This window comes from Panthera uncia, chromosome A2 (assembly GCF_023721935.1).
Source record: "Panthera uncia isolate 11264 chromosome A2, Puncia_PCG_1.0, whole genome shotgun sequence".
In the NCBI taxonomy this organism is placed as follows: domain Eukaryota; kingdom Metazoa; phylum Chordata; class Mammalia; order Carnivora; family Felidae; genus Panthera; species Panthera uncia.
In genome coordinates, this window is record NC_064816.1 from 75683375 (window position 1) to 75697564 (window position 14190).

Below are 14190 nucleotides of genomic sequence, written 5' to 3' on the forward strand. Positions count from 1 at the left end.
ACAGGAAGTACTATGGTACAATCTATAAAACAGCTGTATCCTATACTGGCTTGACTCTTCCACTCTAGAAATGTGGATGGTGCAAGTACAAGAAAAACTGGTTTGATGGGAAGAAAAGGCAACTTGGTAAACCTTAACCAAGAAAAATTCAGATGCCTCTAGTTTCTACCCAGAGCTGGTGGAGAAAAACACCAAAAGTTAATACACACAAAAGGAGATAATATGCTGTCCACTTGATGGCTACTGAACACTTACATTTTCTCTCCACAGTCAACCACCTCTGAAAACAGGTGTCCTCTGACAGAATATGCATACAGTTGGCAAAAGTGCTGGGATAGCCATAAAGACTGTGCAGCTCCCTTTCGAACAAAAGCACCTCATCCACCAGATGACAGAAGAGATTGTCATCATAGAGCAGACATGGGATGTCTGCAGCTAACTTCTCAAGAACGAGCATCATGAGGCCCCGGGAAAATTCAAGCTGAAAGAAACATGTAAGCAGGAGGTAAGGTAAATGACAGATTATTCGCGGACACACACAACTCTAAAACTGGAACAATTTAAGAACACAGTTTCTTACCCTTGCATTTACCGAAGGGCCTACTTTGTCTAATATTGGCTGAATCTTCTCATCCAGAAACTGAGTGTGATTCCCAATCCACATAAGTACCTGAGCCAAGTACCATTCAGGCTAAGGAAGGAAGTTAAAATAGTCTGAATTCTTAAGTCATTCTGACCAGAAAGTTACAATTAAATGGTTCTAGTTAATTGTATACACATAGCACTTACACAAATTAGGTGAAGATTCTTATAAAAGAACACAATTTCTGCTCTGAACTTTAATCAGATGTTTCCCAATGTACTCCCAACAAATTCCCAAAGGTGGCATAAGTCAGTAAACTCATAAATTTACAATACTGTATGTGTTGAAAACATAGCACTTTGGAGATATGTAAAATGATGAGCATTACAAAGAACCGATGGCCTTTAATTTTGTTTTGTGTTCGGTTTTTTTGTAAATTACGTTCCAAAATAACTTTTAAACCTGATTTTCTTCTGGTTTGTCTTTTCAAAAGGTAAAGTAAGAAAAAAATATGCCTTAAAACAGGTAAAATCATAGAAAAGTAAATGTAAATAGGCAGCTTTTTAAATTGTCCCTAGAGATGATTCTACAAACCTTCCAAGTTTTGTTGGACAGGCATTCAAAAACATTTACTGAGTGGTAAATCCCTGTTATGTGCTAGATGCTGGAAATACAAAAGTGAGTAAGGGGCATCCCTAATCTCAGGGGCTGTGTAGTTTAGGCTTGATGACAGAGTGGAAATGTACTTTAGAAAGGAATCAACATGGGGCGCCTGGGTGGCTCAGTTAGTTAAGTGTCCAACTTCGCCTCAGGTCATGATCTTGGGGTTCGTAGGTTCGAGCCCCATGTCAGGCTCTGTGCTGACAGCTCGGAGCCTGGAGCCTGCTTCAGATTCTGTGTCTCCCTCTCTCTCTGCCCCTCCCTCGCTCATACTCTGCCTCTCCTTCCCTCTCTCTCTTTCTCAAATATAAATATTTAAAAAAAAATTAAAATAATTTAAAAAAAAGAAAGGAATCAACATAACTCACAATTTTCTAACCTCAAATTCTTACTGCCTCTCTACATCTGTAGGTTTATTGCCTTGTCTTGCTACTTACTAATTGGTTCTATTCTTCTTTCTACCAACACCTCATCCAAAAAAGGAGGAGATCCATAAAGTACAACAGAATAAACTGAATTTAAGACCCAGAAATCCAATTGCCACTCAACTCCTTCCCGTGCAAACATAACTCCCTATCCCTTGACCCCTTTAAAATTCTATAAAGCCTATAAACTCTTTTATAAATGCCACATACAATGCCTGGGGTAAGCCTGGTGCAATAACATATAATTCAAAACACTGAAATGAACCACTCTGCTACTTGCACTGTATTAAATGTAGCAAAACTTAAGGATAAATAAGGTAGTCTCCAACAGAGTTCTAATTCTCAATAAATTCAATCAAATTTCATTAAAAACAAATGCCTGATTGTTTTTCCGGTCAAGTTAAAGAAAAATTTCAAGAATATCTCCAATATAGGGGCACCTGGTGGCTCAGTCATTTGAGCGTCCGACTCTTGATTTTGGGTCAGGTCATCCAGAGTCCTGGGATCGAGCCCTGCATTGGGCTCGGCACTGAGCATGGAGCCGCTTAAGATTCTTTCTTCCTTCCTTCCTTCCTCCCTCCCTCCCTCCCTCCCTCCCTCCCTTCTTCCCTTCCTTCTTCCTTCTTCCTTCTTCCTCCCTTCCTTCTTCCTTCCTTCCTCCTTCTTCCTTCCTTCCTCCCTCCTTCCTTCCTCCTTCCTTCCTTCCTTCCTCCTTCCTCCCTCCTTCCTTCCTTCCTCCTTCCTTCCTTCCTTCCTCCTTCCTCCCTCCTTCCTCCCTCCTTCCTTCCTTCCTTCTTCCTTCCTCCCTCCTTCCTTCCTTCCTCCTTCCTTCCTTCCTTCCTCCTTCCTCCCTCCTTCCTTCCTTCCTTCTTCCTTCCTTCTTCCTTCCTTCCTTCTTTCCTTCCTCTCTCTCTCTCTCTCTCTCTCTATCTCTCCCCTGCCCCCCTGTCCCTCTGTTCCTCCTCACTCACTCACCTCTTTCTCTAAAAAAAAAAACAAAGAAACAAACAAAAAACAGAGTATTTCCAATATACATGGCTGTAATCCCTCAGCTAAAATGCTGGTGAGATGGTGAGAATTTCCTCAAAGCCATCCCCATCATTCCTTACTTTCTTGTACACACACAAATCATTTAATGTTTTAAAATTTTTTTAAGCTTTTCACTCATTTTTTAAATGGTTATCCATTTTTGAGAGAGAGAGAGGGAGGGAGGGAGGAGGGGAGAGAGACAGAGAGAGAGAGAGAGCGAGTGGGGAAGGGGCAGAGAGGGAGACAGAGAATCCCAAGCAGGCTCCACACCATTAGCACAGAGCCTGATGCAGGGCTTGAACTGTGAGATCATGATCTGAGCCCCAACAAAGTGTCAGATGCCCAACCAACTGAGCCACCCAGGCACCTCAGCCATAAATCATGGTAGCATCAGCACTCTGTTCAAAAGCGAATACTCGACTATCTGTGGACTTTCACATCTCTCTCTGATATATATATATAAGCCTGAAGGAGCAATTCGCACAGTGAAACACGTGGAGCCAGTTGTCACAAGTGCCCCCAACAAATGTCACAGCACACCCAAGGGGCAACTTGAGACACTGGTGAGATGACGTGCTAATGAGTGAGCGTATCACTCACAAGTGGCATATCAACACAAGTCCCAAAATAGATCTATTAAGGCAAGGACAAAACAGGAATTTAGCTCTTCAGAGAAAAAACAGAAATGTGAATGGGATCGGATTTTAACTTAAACCAGAAAGAGGATCGGGACGCTTAACAACTGCTATTAATAACAACGAAGGACAAGAGTTGGCAAAGCACACCTTGCTTATAACATTAGTCTGTCGGTTCCCTCGGAAGTGATACCTGAACCTTTTCTGAAGGGGAGTCAGCATAATCTGAATGGGCAGGATGACAGACGGGGATGCAGGAAGACAGTATTTTTCTGGAAGTTGTTTTGGCTCAGTAAGTAATTCATCTCTGACATAGTCAAGTCAAGGAAAAAGAAAAGGATACAAAAAAATATATATGCATGGATATATGGATATATACACATATATACACACACACGTGTATGTATGTACAGATACACAATATACTTTTCTAACAAATATATTAGATACTAAGTAAAATTAATTATAAGACATAATTTTACATTGCATATGATTTCGTAAAAAGTGCATGAAATATGTTATTAGAATTACCCTGTCTTTCCTAACATAAAAAACAGTAGTGAGGAAGGAAACACAATCAAGAATTCCTTTATTAACACTAGATTACTAAACTTTCCTCCCTATTGCCCATTTTTTTTTTCTGTTGTCCCAAGAGACCTACGTGTGATATAAACCTGGGTCAGTCATATATTTCAGACTGACCCCGCTCCCCCCAACGCTATTCACTCTGAAGGGCACAATCCACCACTCTGCGGGTATTTACAGATCAAGTCCAAACCTAGTACTACTGTTTGGCTTCTTGGTCCCTTTCAAAAAGTTTTACTCTCTAGCCACAAATCCACTCTCGAAAAAAAAAGCAATTTTAGTAAGTTTATCTCCAACAAAGATACGAGGTTTGCAGTTTCAGAAGCTGGCAAAACAGTGTCTCCAGGTTACTGTATATCTCAGGGGCACCTGCTGGGCGACTCAAGCCAACAGTCTGAGACTGGGGGGGTGTGATGAATGGCCAGTGAAGCTGGGCTAAAACTTCCTCAAAATCACTGTAACAGAAAAAGCAACACACGTATTTCAGTAAAATACAATGGTCACCGAATATCCATGTGAAAGCACTACCATGAAATAACAGGTGAATTCCTTACCTTGTAAGTTTGTCCTTGAGGATCTTATGCCAGAATTTAACAGTGGCTCTCGTGAAAGCAAGAAGATGAGCACAAGATGATTCCTGAAGCTTGATGTCAAGTTCCACCATAGACACCAGAGTAGAGGCTGCCTCTGGGACGTTATTGGTCATCAGATATTGCTGAATGTTATCACTGCAAAATGAGGCAAAGCAAACTTCAAAGATAGTCTGTCAAAATTCCAAGTGCAGCAAAAATGACATCTCCCTCCTGTGGTATATAAGGTTCCATGCAAGGAAGAAGGAGGCAGCCAGAAGTGGCTTTCTTTTTACCAATGTGGCCAAAGCTTAACATTTTTTTCTAGGAAAGCCAGAAATCAAGACTTTCATGCAAAATCAATTAATCAAATCCTTTGAAACAAGCCAAATAAAAGATGTCTTCAGGACAAATTTATCCCGTGAGCCACCATTTTGGCTTATTTGACTTCATAGAGCAAAACATTTTATTTAAAAATGAGATGTTGTGTGTCAACTATACTTGAGTAAAAAATTAAAGGGGAGCCTGGGGGGCTCAGTCGGTTAGGTGACTGGCTTTGGCCCAGGTCACGATCTCACGGTTCATGAGTTTGAGCCCTGCATCGGGCTCTGTGCTGACAGCTCAGAGCCTGGACTCTGCTTCTGATTCTGTGTCTCCCTCTCTCTGCACCTCCCCTGCTCATGCTCTCTCTCTGTCTCTCAAAAAATAAATAAATGTTGAAAAAAATAATTTAAAAAATTAAAATGAGGAAAAATGAAAATGAGATGTTTCTTTGGATAAAAACAACATCTCATAGCTTAAACAGCTAAGAATAAGGAACAAAATGTGACCTTGTCAATAACTGACCTTGGTTCAGGAGCCGCCCCCTGTAAGAAACCTGAGGCAGGAGTGTACCTCCAGGCATCCTCTGCCGGCCGCCAAAGTGCTGGGACTCCAGTCCCCCGTTTGGTGTATGTTCCTGGGGCACACACGGCATCCTCCTTAGGAACAGGAATGTGTATTTCCTGCCGAGCTCCACTATGCGCTAGCATTTTTTCCTCTCCTCTGAGAGCTGCTTGTGTTTTTCACGGTCACTGCTTCAGGCCTCAGCAAGAATACTTAGCTTGTGTTTTTGTATTATTCTATTTATTCCTGTCAGCTCTTGTGGCCATCCCTTACTCCCATTCTCTCATTTTTCTTTCTTCTCTTTCTCTAATCATTTTTATTAAGATTTCCAACCAGTTTTGTCTTTTATAGCTACTACCAGAATTGAAAGCACTCTTTTGTCCCATTGGGTGTCAAGAAACCCATCATTTCTGCATTTAAAGCACCAGTAGTTTTGTTTTTTTTTTTATGGACTTGTTCTTTTCTTGTTGTTTTTAAAGTTTATTTATTTATTTTGAGAGAGTGCATGTGTGTGAGGGAGGTGGAAGGGCAGAGAGTGAGGGAGAGAGAGAATCCTAAGCAGGCTCCACGCTGTCAGCTCAGAGCCCGACACAGGATTGGAACCCACGAACTGTGAGCTCATGACCTGAGCTGAAATCAAGAGTCGGACGCTCCAGTGACTGAGCCACCAGGATCCCCGTTTATGGGCTTGTTCTGATGGTCAGCATGCACGGAGCCTGCTCCCCTGCAAGGTTCTTCCCTGTGCATCATGGCAAATTAAAACCTTCTTGCTGATTTCCCACTTCAAAGAAACATAAATCCAAAGTAAATGTTGCATTATGTTAAAAGGAAGACTGCTGTGTTTAAGAAATGTACAAATGTTACAAAACAATGTAAAATGTACACAAAAGCACAGAGTAAGGGAGGACTCCTTTCCAGGACACAGTGAAGTAGCTTTCCACACAACACAGCATCATGAATGGCATTCAGAGCACAGAAAAAGCTAGGGAAACAGGGTTTGTGCATAATGACACTGCGATACTGTGGTATTCAAGAAGCAGAACTAATAAAAGATGCTAGTTCTAAGGAAAAAACTAATTTTTTAAAAAAGAGAAAGTGCTACAGAATAAAAAGCAGGTTAATGTTAGAGAGAAATTAGATGAGGAAAACCTTAAAAACCCAAAGGAAGACAGAAATAGAGATTTATCACCTCGAGAGCAAAGAACATGTTGTTAAGGAGAAGTAGCTATGCTCTATTTGATTATGAACTTGATTCCTATTTCTAATATGACGCCCAGGGCAAACTTGTCTTAAACAATCCCAACACCAGAAAAAGGCTATCCATAACCATAGTCCTATGTTAATTAACCTATTGCTTTGGCTACTACAAGAGTGAGGCTTTTAAACAACTTACTCTACTTAATAATAAGGTTATTAACATTGCTCCTTATTGATGTTTTCCTCCAGAGGGGCAAAGAAAAATGAAGTAAAAAGTAGCAAGATTTAAAATCTGTTCACCCCAAATAATTTATCCCAACAAGGAGATGATCTAAAAAGTTTAAATTGATTTCTGGAATCACTGGTAACACTACAATCTTAGGTGTATCATTTTTTCTGTAAATGTTAAACTTATATATGCAAAACAAAGACTTCACACCATGCTGAGAGGTAAAATTCTTTAAAATCTCGGGAAATACACAGGACAAAGTGATACTGCATTACTCTTTGGAAGACGTAACATAAAATATATTAACTCCGATACACAATGGGACACTAAGACTCTTGGATGACTTTTCTTCTTCAAGTCTTCCAGACAATATTAATGGTTGCTGACAGCTTTGAGCAAGAGTAGCTAAAACAAAGCACGATGGAACCATGCAGTATGGAGGGGCTGGGGGACTATATCAAAAACCAAATAATTTTGCCAATCTAGACAGAAATGTTAATTTAGCTTGTTTGAAAGACAATACCAGACACTCTCAGTTAACACTAGTGATTCAATTCAGAATTAAATTCAGAAAGAAGTGTGTACTTCTTTTCCCTCTACCCACAGGTAGCAAAACTGTTACTTAAGAATACTGTACATCTCTTATTAGAGGATTCCCATTGAAAGAAATTCAAATTTTAGAGAAAGCAATCCATTTTATTAAGTGATCGTGTCTAAAAAGTAATATTACCACATTGAAGAGTTGTTTATTAATTTGGTATTACAAATAATAGTTTTTATTTTGTGTTCACAATACAACTACAGGACTTAAAATTTTTACTTAGATCACTTTCTTTCAAATGCAAATTAAGCTCCCTGAAAAGTTTATGTTCATTCACAAAAAAGGAAAAGAATCATTATAATACTATTTTCATAACAACCAGGAAAATTACATTATTATAATCTTTAATTAACTCAATTATTTAATGGCATGCATGCACTGCTAAGACAGAGCCTCAAAGGAAAATAATAATTATGAGAACAAAGAAGCCCTTTTTACCTTAGTTCTTCAATTTGTGAAATCCATTTAAGGTAAGCAAGATGGCGCTCAATCTCTTCAATTTGGTTAATCATGGCCCCCAGATCTTCCATCCAGGGCTGTGCGGTCAGCAAATGGCTGTTAATGGAACTGAAGAGATGAGTTTCTTGCTCCAGAAACTGATTAAGAAATTGCTTTGATTCTTCTGCATTTTTTAAGGCACTCTGAATTCTTTTAGGGATTTCTGATGAAATTGTAAGTACCTGATTGTAACAAAAACAAAAAACAGCAGCAATCAGATAAAATTTTCACACTTTTTTTTTTTTAATGTTTATTTTTGAGAGAGAAAAAGCACCACTGGGGGAGGGATAGAGAGAAAGGGAGACAGAGGATCGGAAAGTGGGTTCTGAGCACAGAGCCCGATGCAGGGCTCAAACTCAAGACCCACGAGATCATGACCTGAGCAGAAGTCAGACGCTTAACTGACTGAGCCACCCAGGAGCCCCCTTGTAATGTTTTAATTAGATTATCATCTTCAAAATACATGTTTGTTCTAAAAGAATTGAAAATTGTCAATTATAAGCTTCAAAAGAAAGGTGCGATTTCTGCCTCCTGCACCAACCAAACCTAAACACAAAATGCCATACGTGGGGATGTGTGGGCAGCAGCAGATGCCCCTGTAAGCACCTCTGCATCTTTCATGAAGCTCAGCACTTTCAGAGGGTCCAGACAGAGAATTTTCTTATGCTTTATCTACCAAACACTTTCCTTCAAAAAAAAATGAAGTTCTATTCTAAAAGTCTGAGTACATGTTTGTTGCAAAAGTGACCCTGGTGATTCTGATTCACGTCTACGGCAAGAACCATTGACTTGGGAAGATAATATACAGGTAACGCCTTTAGATGTGGTATTTACTAATTCTTCTTCTAGCACATGGAAAAACATATACAAGTATTAGGTATCAATACAACATAAAGACTATTCTAGAGGAATTGCAATTGAATCTAGACTGATTAGACACTTTGTGCGAGGCACTGTGCTAGGAACAGATAAATAAGACATGGTGTCTGCCCTTAAGCTCAGTTCATATGGGAGAGAAATGGAAGCAAATAACTACTGTATTATGGGACTGATGCAATAAAAGATAGATGCTAGGTACAATGGTGTCCGAAGGTAGTGCCTCCCAAACCTGAATGTACACAGGAATTGCCTAGACAGCTGGTGTAATGCAAATGCGAGTTAAGTCTGAAGTAGGGACTGACATTCTGCGTTTCCAACAAGCTCCCACACTTTGGATAATGAGGTGTTGAGATGCAAGGCAACTGGGCTTACATGGCTCCTGCAAAGACCTCTACAGTGCCGGTGGGAATTTTCTGGGGAACTTTGGAAGGAAAGGACATTCCAGACAAAAGGAACGGCTCAGTCATAATGAGAGACCAGCAAAGCTGAGTAAGGCACAGAATACAGTTCAAGAACACATAGAAAGAAGAGACGACCCTAGGGGCACCTGGGTGGCTCAGTCGGGTCGGACTGCAGCTCAGGTCATATCTTGAGGTTCATGGGTTCGAGCCCCACATCTGTGATGTCAGCTCAGAGCCTGGAGCCTGCTTTGGATTCTGTGTCTCCTTGTCTCTATGCCCCTCCCCTGCTCATCCTCTGTCTCTCTCTGTCTCTCAAAAATAAATAAATAATGTTAAAAGAAAAAGAAAAAAAAAAAGAAGAGACAAACCTAGATTGCTAGGGAGAGGCGAGATCAGAGAAGCATCTTGTGCCTTAGAAGGATATGGGCTTTTTCCAACAGGCAATGGGAATCCATTAAGAGTTTAAAAAAAAATTTTGTTAACGTTTATTCATTTTTTGAGAGACTGAGCATGAGCAAGGGAGAGGCAGAGAGAGAGAGGGAGTCACAGAATCTGAAGCAGGCTCCAAGCTCTGAGCTGTCAGCACAGAGCCTGACACAGGGCTCGAACTCACTCACAAGACCGTAGGATCATGACCTGAGCTGAAGTCGGACGCTCAACCAACTGAGCCACCCAGGCGCCTCACCATTAAGAGTTTTTAATAAGGGAATCATTCAGTTAGATTTATGATTTGGAAAGTCAGGGACGGCTGGCTGGCATAGTTGGGAGAGCACGAGACTCCTGATGTAGGGGTTGTAAGTTTGAGCCCTGTGTTGGGTATAGAGATTACTTAAAATAAAAAATCTAAAAAAAAAAAGGTAATGTGATAAACAATTATGTTTATTCTCATATTATTTGTAGTACTAAAAAGTGGAAATAGCAAAAATGTCCACTAGTAAGGGCCTAGTTAAATTACGTACAACCATAGTTGAATACCATAAAACCATTCAAAAAGAGAGATCTATATACATTGATAGGAAAGCAAGTCATGTATTACATTAATTATAAAAAGTTAAGCCATGAATATTTTAAGTATACACGCGCTTACACAATACAGAAAAGACTGTAACTATATATATATTTGCTTATTCACACATGATATCATTTCTGTAATGGATAAAAATGAGCGATGGTTACTGCGGGATGGGAAGGAAGCAGAAGACGGGCAAACTGCCATCCAGTGTGTGAGAGGCTGCAGCCCTAAACTGGGTGAACTGGGTGGCGGCAGAGACAGGAAGGGGGCAAAGGTCAGATGTTCTGGAGATGGGATAGAGGAGGCAGGATGACGATCTTAGTAAGGTTCCCAGGCTTCAGGCCCGGGGGGCTGGCAGATAGTGGCGCCATTTTCCAAGAAAGGGAAGCATGTGAAGACACAGAGCAGTACAGTTTGGGACATGCTGAATTTAAGGTTCAGTTAGGGGCTTTGGCAGCAGCTTCTGGGGTCATCGGAGAAACAAGCCTGGTTGGGAAGTGGAGACAGACACAAAGAAAGGGGACTTCTTGAGGAAGCCTAACAACAAAAGGGAGGGACTAGCACTGGCTAAGAGATGAGGGGGGAGTGTTCTGTTTTCAGGAAGAGCCATGGGCGTGTCCCTACACTGAGGGGACAGGACTGGCTGAGGAGCAGAGGAGGAAACTATAAAACCACGAAGCAACATCACTCCGGTGGCAGGTAGAATCTGAGGCACGAGGACAGCCGTAGACTGATCTTCGGCTGAATGAAGAAGTAGACATGGCTGCAAAGAAGTTTGTGGAATGTGGGGTAGACTGTTCAATAGAGTCATGCTAAGCGGCCTTCATCTTTTCTATTTGGGAAGACAGAATGGCCAGATGGGGTAGGTATCCTGGGGAGAATTTGTAAGAACAAATGAGGGGAGTGGCAGAGGAGCCGACCTTCCAAAGGAAGGAGCCCTGGAGACCACATATCAGGGCTGGCATCCATCCGCTCAGCCCGTGACTTCCTCAGAGAGCCCACTACAACTTGGCCACAGGCGTGGACGGAGGGGGTGGGGCTGGGCCATGCTTAGGAGAATAGGGCAGACATGGTGGAAAAACCGGAAAGGTGAGGGCTGAGGGGGTGGGGATGGGGGAACACAGGATGGCTATCAACCCAGGGCTAACACACGAACATACCCACACACTTAACCCAATGTAGCAGTTACATGATATAAATCTTTTATCCTTGACACACTGTTCCAAGTACATGGATCCACTTATTTTTTTAAGATTACATTCATTGGGTTTTCTAAACACCATTTTAAGTAATAATTTCACTGTAAAAAGAAAACACCTGAAAATACAGAAAGATGTAAAGAATATGAATCACCTGTTAACCAACCACTCAGAAATAACCATTATTATGTCATACTTATTTTCAGGTTTTCTCCTCATGAGCGCACATATAAAAAGTTTGGAATGATGGTGTTATGACATTTTTGTACACCATGAATTACTTCCTTGACTTTAAAAGTCACTGTATGAAAAACTCCTTAAAATGTTAGCTGTCAGGGGTGCCTGGGTGGCTCAGTTGGTTAAGTGGCCAACTTCAGCTCAGGTCATGATCTCACGGTTTGTGAGTTCAAGCCCCAAGTCGGGCTCTGTGCTGACAGCTCAGAGCCTGGAGCCTGCTTTGAATTCTGTCTCTAGCTCTCTGCCCCTCCCCCACTCACACTCACACTCTCTCTCTCTCTCTCTCTCTCTCTCTCTCTCTTAAATAAACATTAAAAAACAATTTTTTTCATGTTAGCTGTCATTATGTTTTTAAGACCTAAATCAGATCAGCAGGAACTTTGTCTTTTACATAATTTGTAAAGTACCTAGCACATTGTAGGTCCTTAAAACCTATTAAACAGTTTTAAATGACTAGACTATTTGTCATAATCTGTATCTTCAAAATTCCCTAGAACAACAGTGATATATAATAATGGTGATGTCTATATTATGTCATTGAACAATTCTGGTATTATTTCAATGAGTTTTAATACTTGCCTGTTCTTCTAACTGCATTTTATTTTCTGTCATCTGTTCTATGAGTTTATCAAGTTTCTTTAAAGATTTAAGGTCATTTCCAACTTCTTTTTCTATAAATGCAGACACGTAGGAAGTGAGATCACCATTATCTGTATCTTCACTGACTTGTTCATTTCCAAAAAGAGCTGCAATATTTATGTCATCTAAAATGAAAGAATAACAATTATTTAACATTACCAAGCACCACAGGATTAAAGGAAATACAAAAGATATACAAAGGGGGGCACCTGAGTGGCTCAGTCAGTTAAGTGTCCGACTTCAGCTCAGGTCATGATCTCAGAGTGTGAGTTCGAGACCCACATCAGGTTCTCTGCTGTCAGCATAGAGCCTGCTTCAGATCCTCTGTCCCTCTCTCTCTCTGCTTGCATGCTCTCTTTCTCTCAAAAATAAACATTTTTTAAAAAAGGAATTATTTTAGAAAATGCCCTAAAAAAAGAAAAAATAGTATTGAAAGATTTTGAGTCTATGAAAAAAATTGAAAAGGTGACCGAGTAAAAACTCTTCCTTACGTAAGAGTAAAAAAGTTGGGTTTTAAAAAATGTTTATTTATTTATTTTGAGAGAGAGAGCAAGAGAGAGCATGCATGGAGGAGGAGTAGAGAGAGAGAGGGAGAGAGAATCCCAAGCAGGCTCATGCTATCAATGCAGAGCCCGATGTGGATTTCACAAACCGTGAATCATGACCTCAGCTGACATCAAAGTCAGACACCTAACTGACTGAGCCACCCAGGAGCCCCGAGTAAAAAAGTTTTAAAAGCTTCAAATGCCATTATACAAAACTTTCCATGTCAGAAAAAGGAAAAAAGGGAGCTTGAGAGAAAACACAAATTACTAAGGAAAATTCAAAATGACTGATGCAACCACTAAATTGCACAGTCCGACGTGAGGATCCTTCTGTGGCAAATAAACTAGACTCACACCAATCCACAGTGTACTTATTAAATGTGACAAAAACAGGTGATTTGGAGCCCTGAGCCATTTCTCGGGAAGAGTGGGAGCAGAGGAAACATGGACAGTGGCTGAGCAAACAATGTGCAGTGAAACCAGGAGCTCCTGGGTAGCTTTGCTCCCATCCCATTTAGCATGTGGGCAGATTTCCCTAAGAGCCCGTTCCTTACTCTCCGCCTGAAACCTAGCATTGCCTATCGTTTCCACGTCAGTTTTTCACTCTGCAAGCGTCTATACCTTCTTCCAGTATCCACAATGTTTAAGGCAAAATTAAGCAATTTAAGCTGCCTCTAATTCTTTGTGGAAAGAGGCAAGATTCAGATACATAAATAAAAAATGTTCAATTTTTATTTAAAGAAACAAACTTCTAGTAAACGCTTGATTCACTTCAAAGGCAATTAAGTGATCTTCCACTGTCCTAAATTTCTGGACCGACAGCACTGCTCCTCTCTTCCAGAGTATCTCCAGCTCTATATCTGTTCCAGGGCAGATGTGCCCTAAGCGCCAGAGAAAGCGAAAGGCCACAGCAGCTTCCTGACAAAGAAGGTAAGAGTGACAAGATTCGCAATGGCTGCGGCGTCTCTTTCCACACCACCCTGGTGTGCTGAGATACACTGTTTCCTCTGTAGTATCTGTTTCCATGTGCAGGCTATTCCCTTTTGGTAACTCATGGAATCCTTCCAGCAGAAGGTTAGGAAACTCGGTATAATGGTAGCTGCGAGCGTGCCACTGTGGGGTCCCTAGGCTCCCTGCTGCCCAACATGCTTGACTCCACTCAGTCCACAGTGTGAATTATTCCGCAGACAGGGCTTAATCTCCCTAGGTTTGAGTAGCACCTACAGATTACAAAAAAAAAAAAAAAAAAAAAGATAATGTAGAAGTGTAAAAGGAACAGCAATTGATTTCCAGATGAAAGTAAGTGCTATAAAATAAGGCCCCAGAGAAAAAGCAGACTTCCTGGAAACCAAACCTTAGAATAAACCTGAACATGCAGTGCA

General features: G+C 40.9%; 1 protein-coding gene and 1 long non-coding RNA gene across 3 annotated transcripts in view; one reads left to right on the top strand and one right to left on the bottom strand.

The window, feature by feature from the left end:
• RINT1 (RAD50 interactor 1) overlaps window positions 1-14190 on the bottom strand; it is a 29209-nt gene that overhangs the window by 11944 nt on the left and 3075 nt on the right. For both annotated transcript variants that reach the window (XM_049642801.1, XM_049642800.1), the window contains exons 3-9: window positions 12204-12388; window positions 7837-8078; window positions 4472-4645; window positions 4223-4372; window positions 3483-3639; window positions 581-691; window positions 256-481 (exon numbers count right to left, since the gene is read on the bottom strand). In XM_049642801.1, coding sequence (XP_049498758.1) covers window positions 256-481; window positions 581-691; window positions 3483-3639; window positions 4223-4372; window positions 4472-4645; window positions 7837-8078; window positions 12204-12388 — 1245 coding nt within the window. The remainder of the gene's footprint in view (window positions 1-255; window positions 482-580; window positions 692-3482; window positions 3640-4222; window positions 4373-4471; window positions 4646-7836; window positions 8079-12203; window positions 12389-14190) is intronic.
• Window positions 429-14065, top strand: LOC125930778 (uncharacterized). Its single transcript, XR_007460238.1, has 2 exons — window positions 429-505; window positions 13650-14065. It is a non-coding gene; the product is annotated as an uncharacterized LOC125930778 (long non-coding RNA).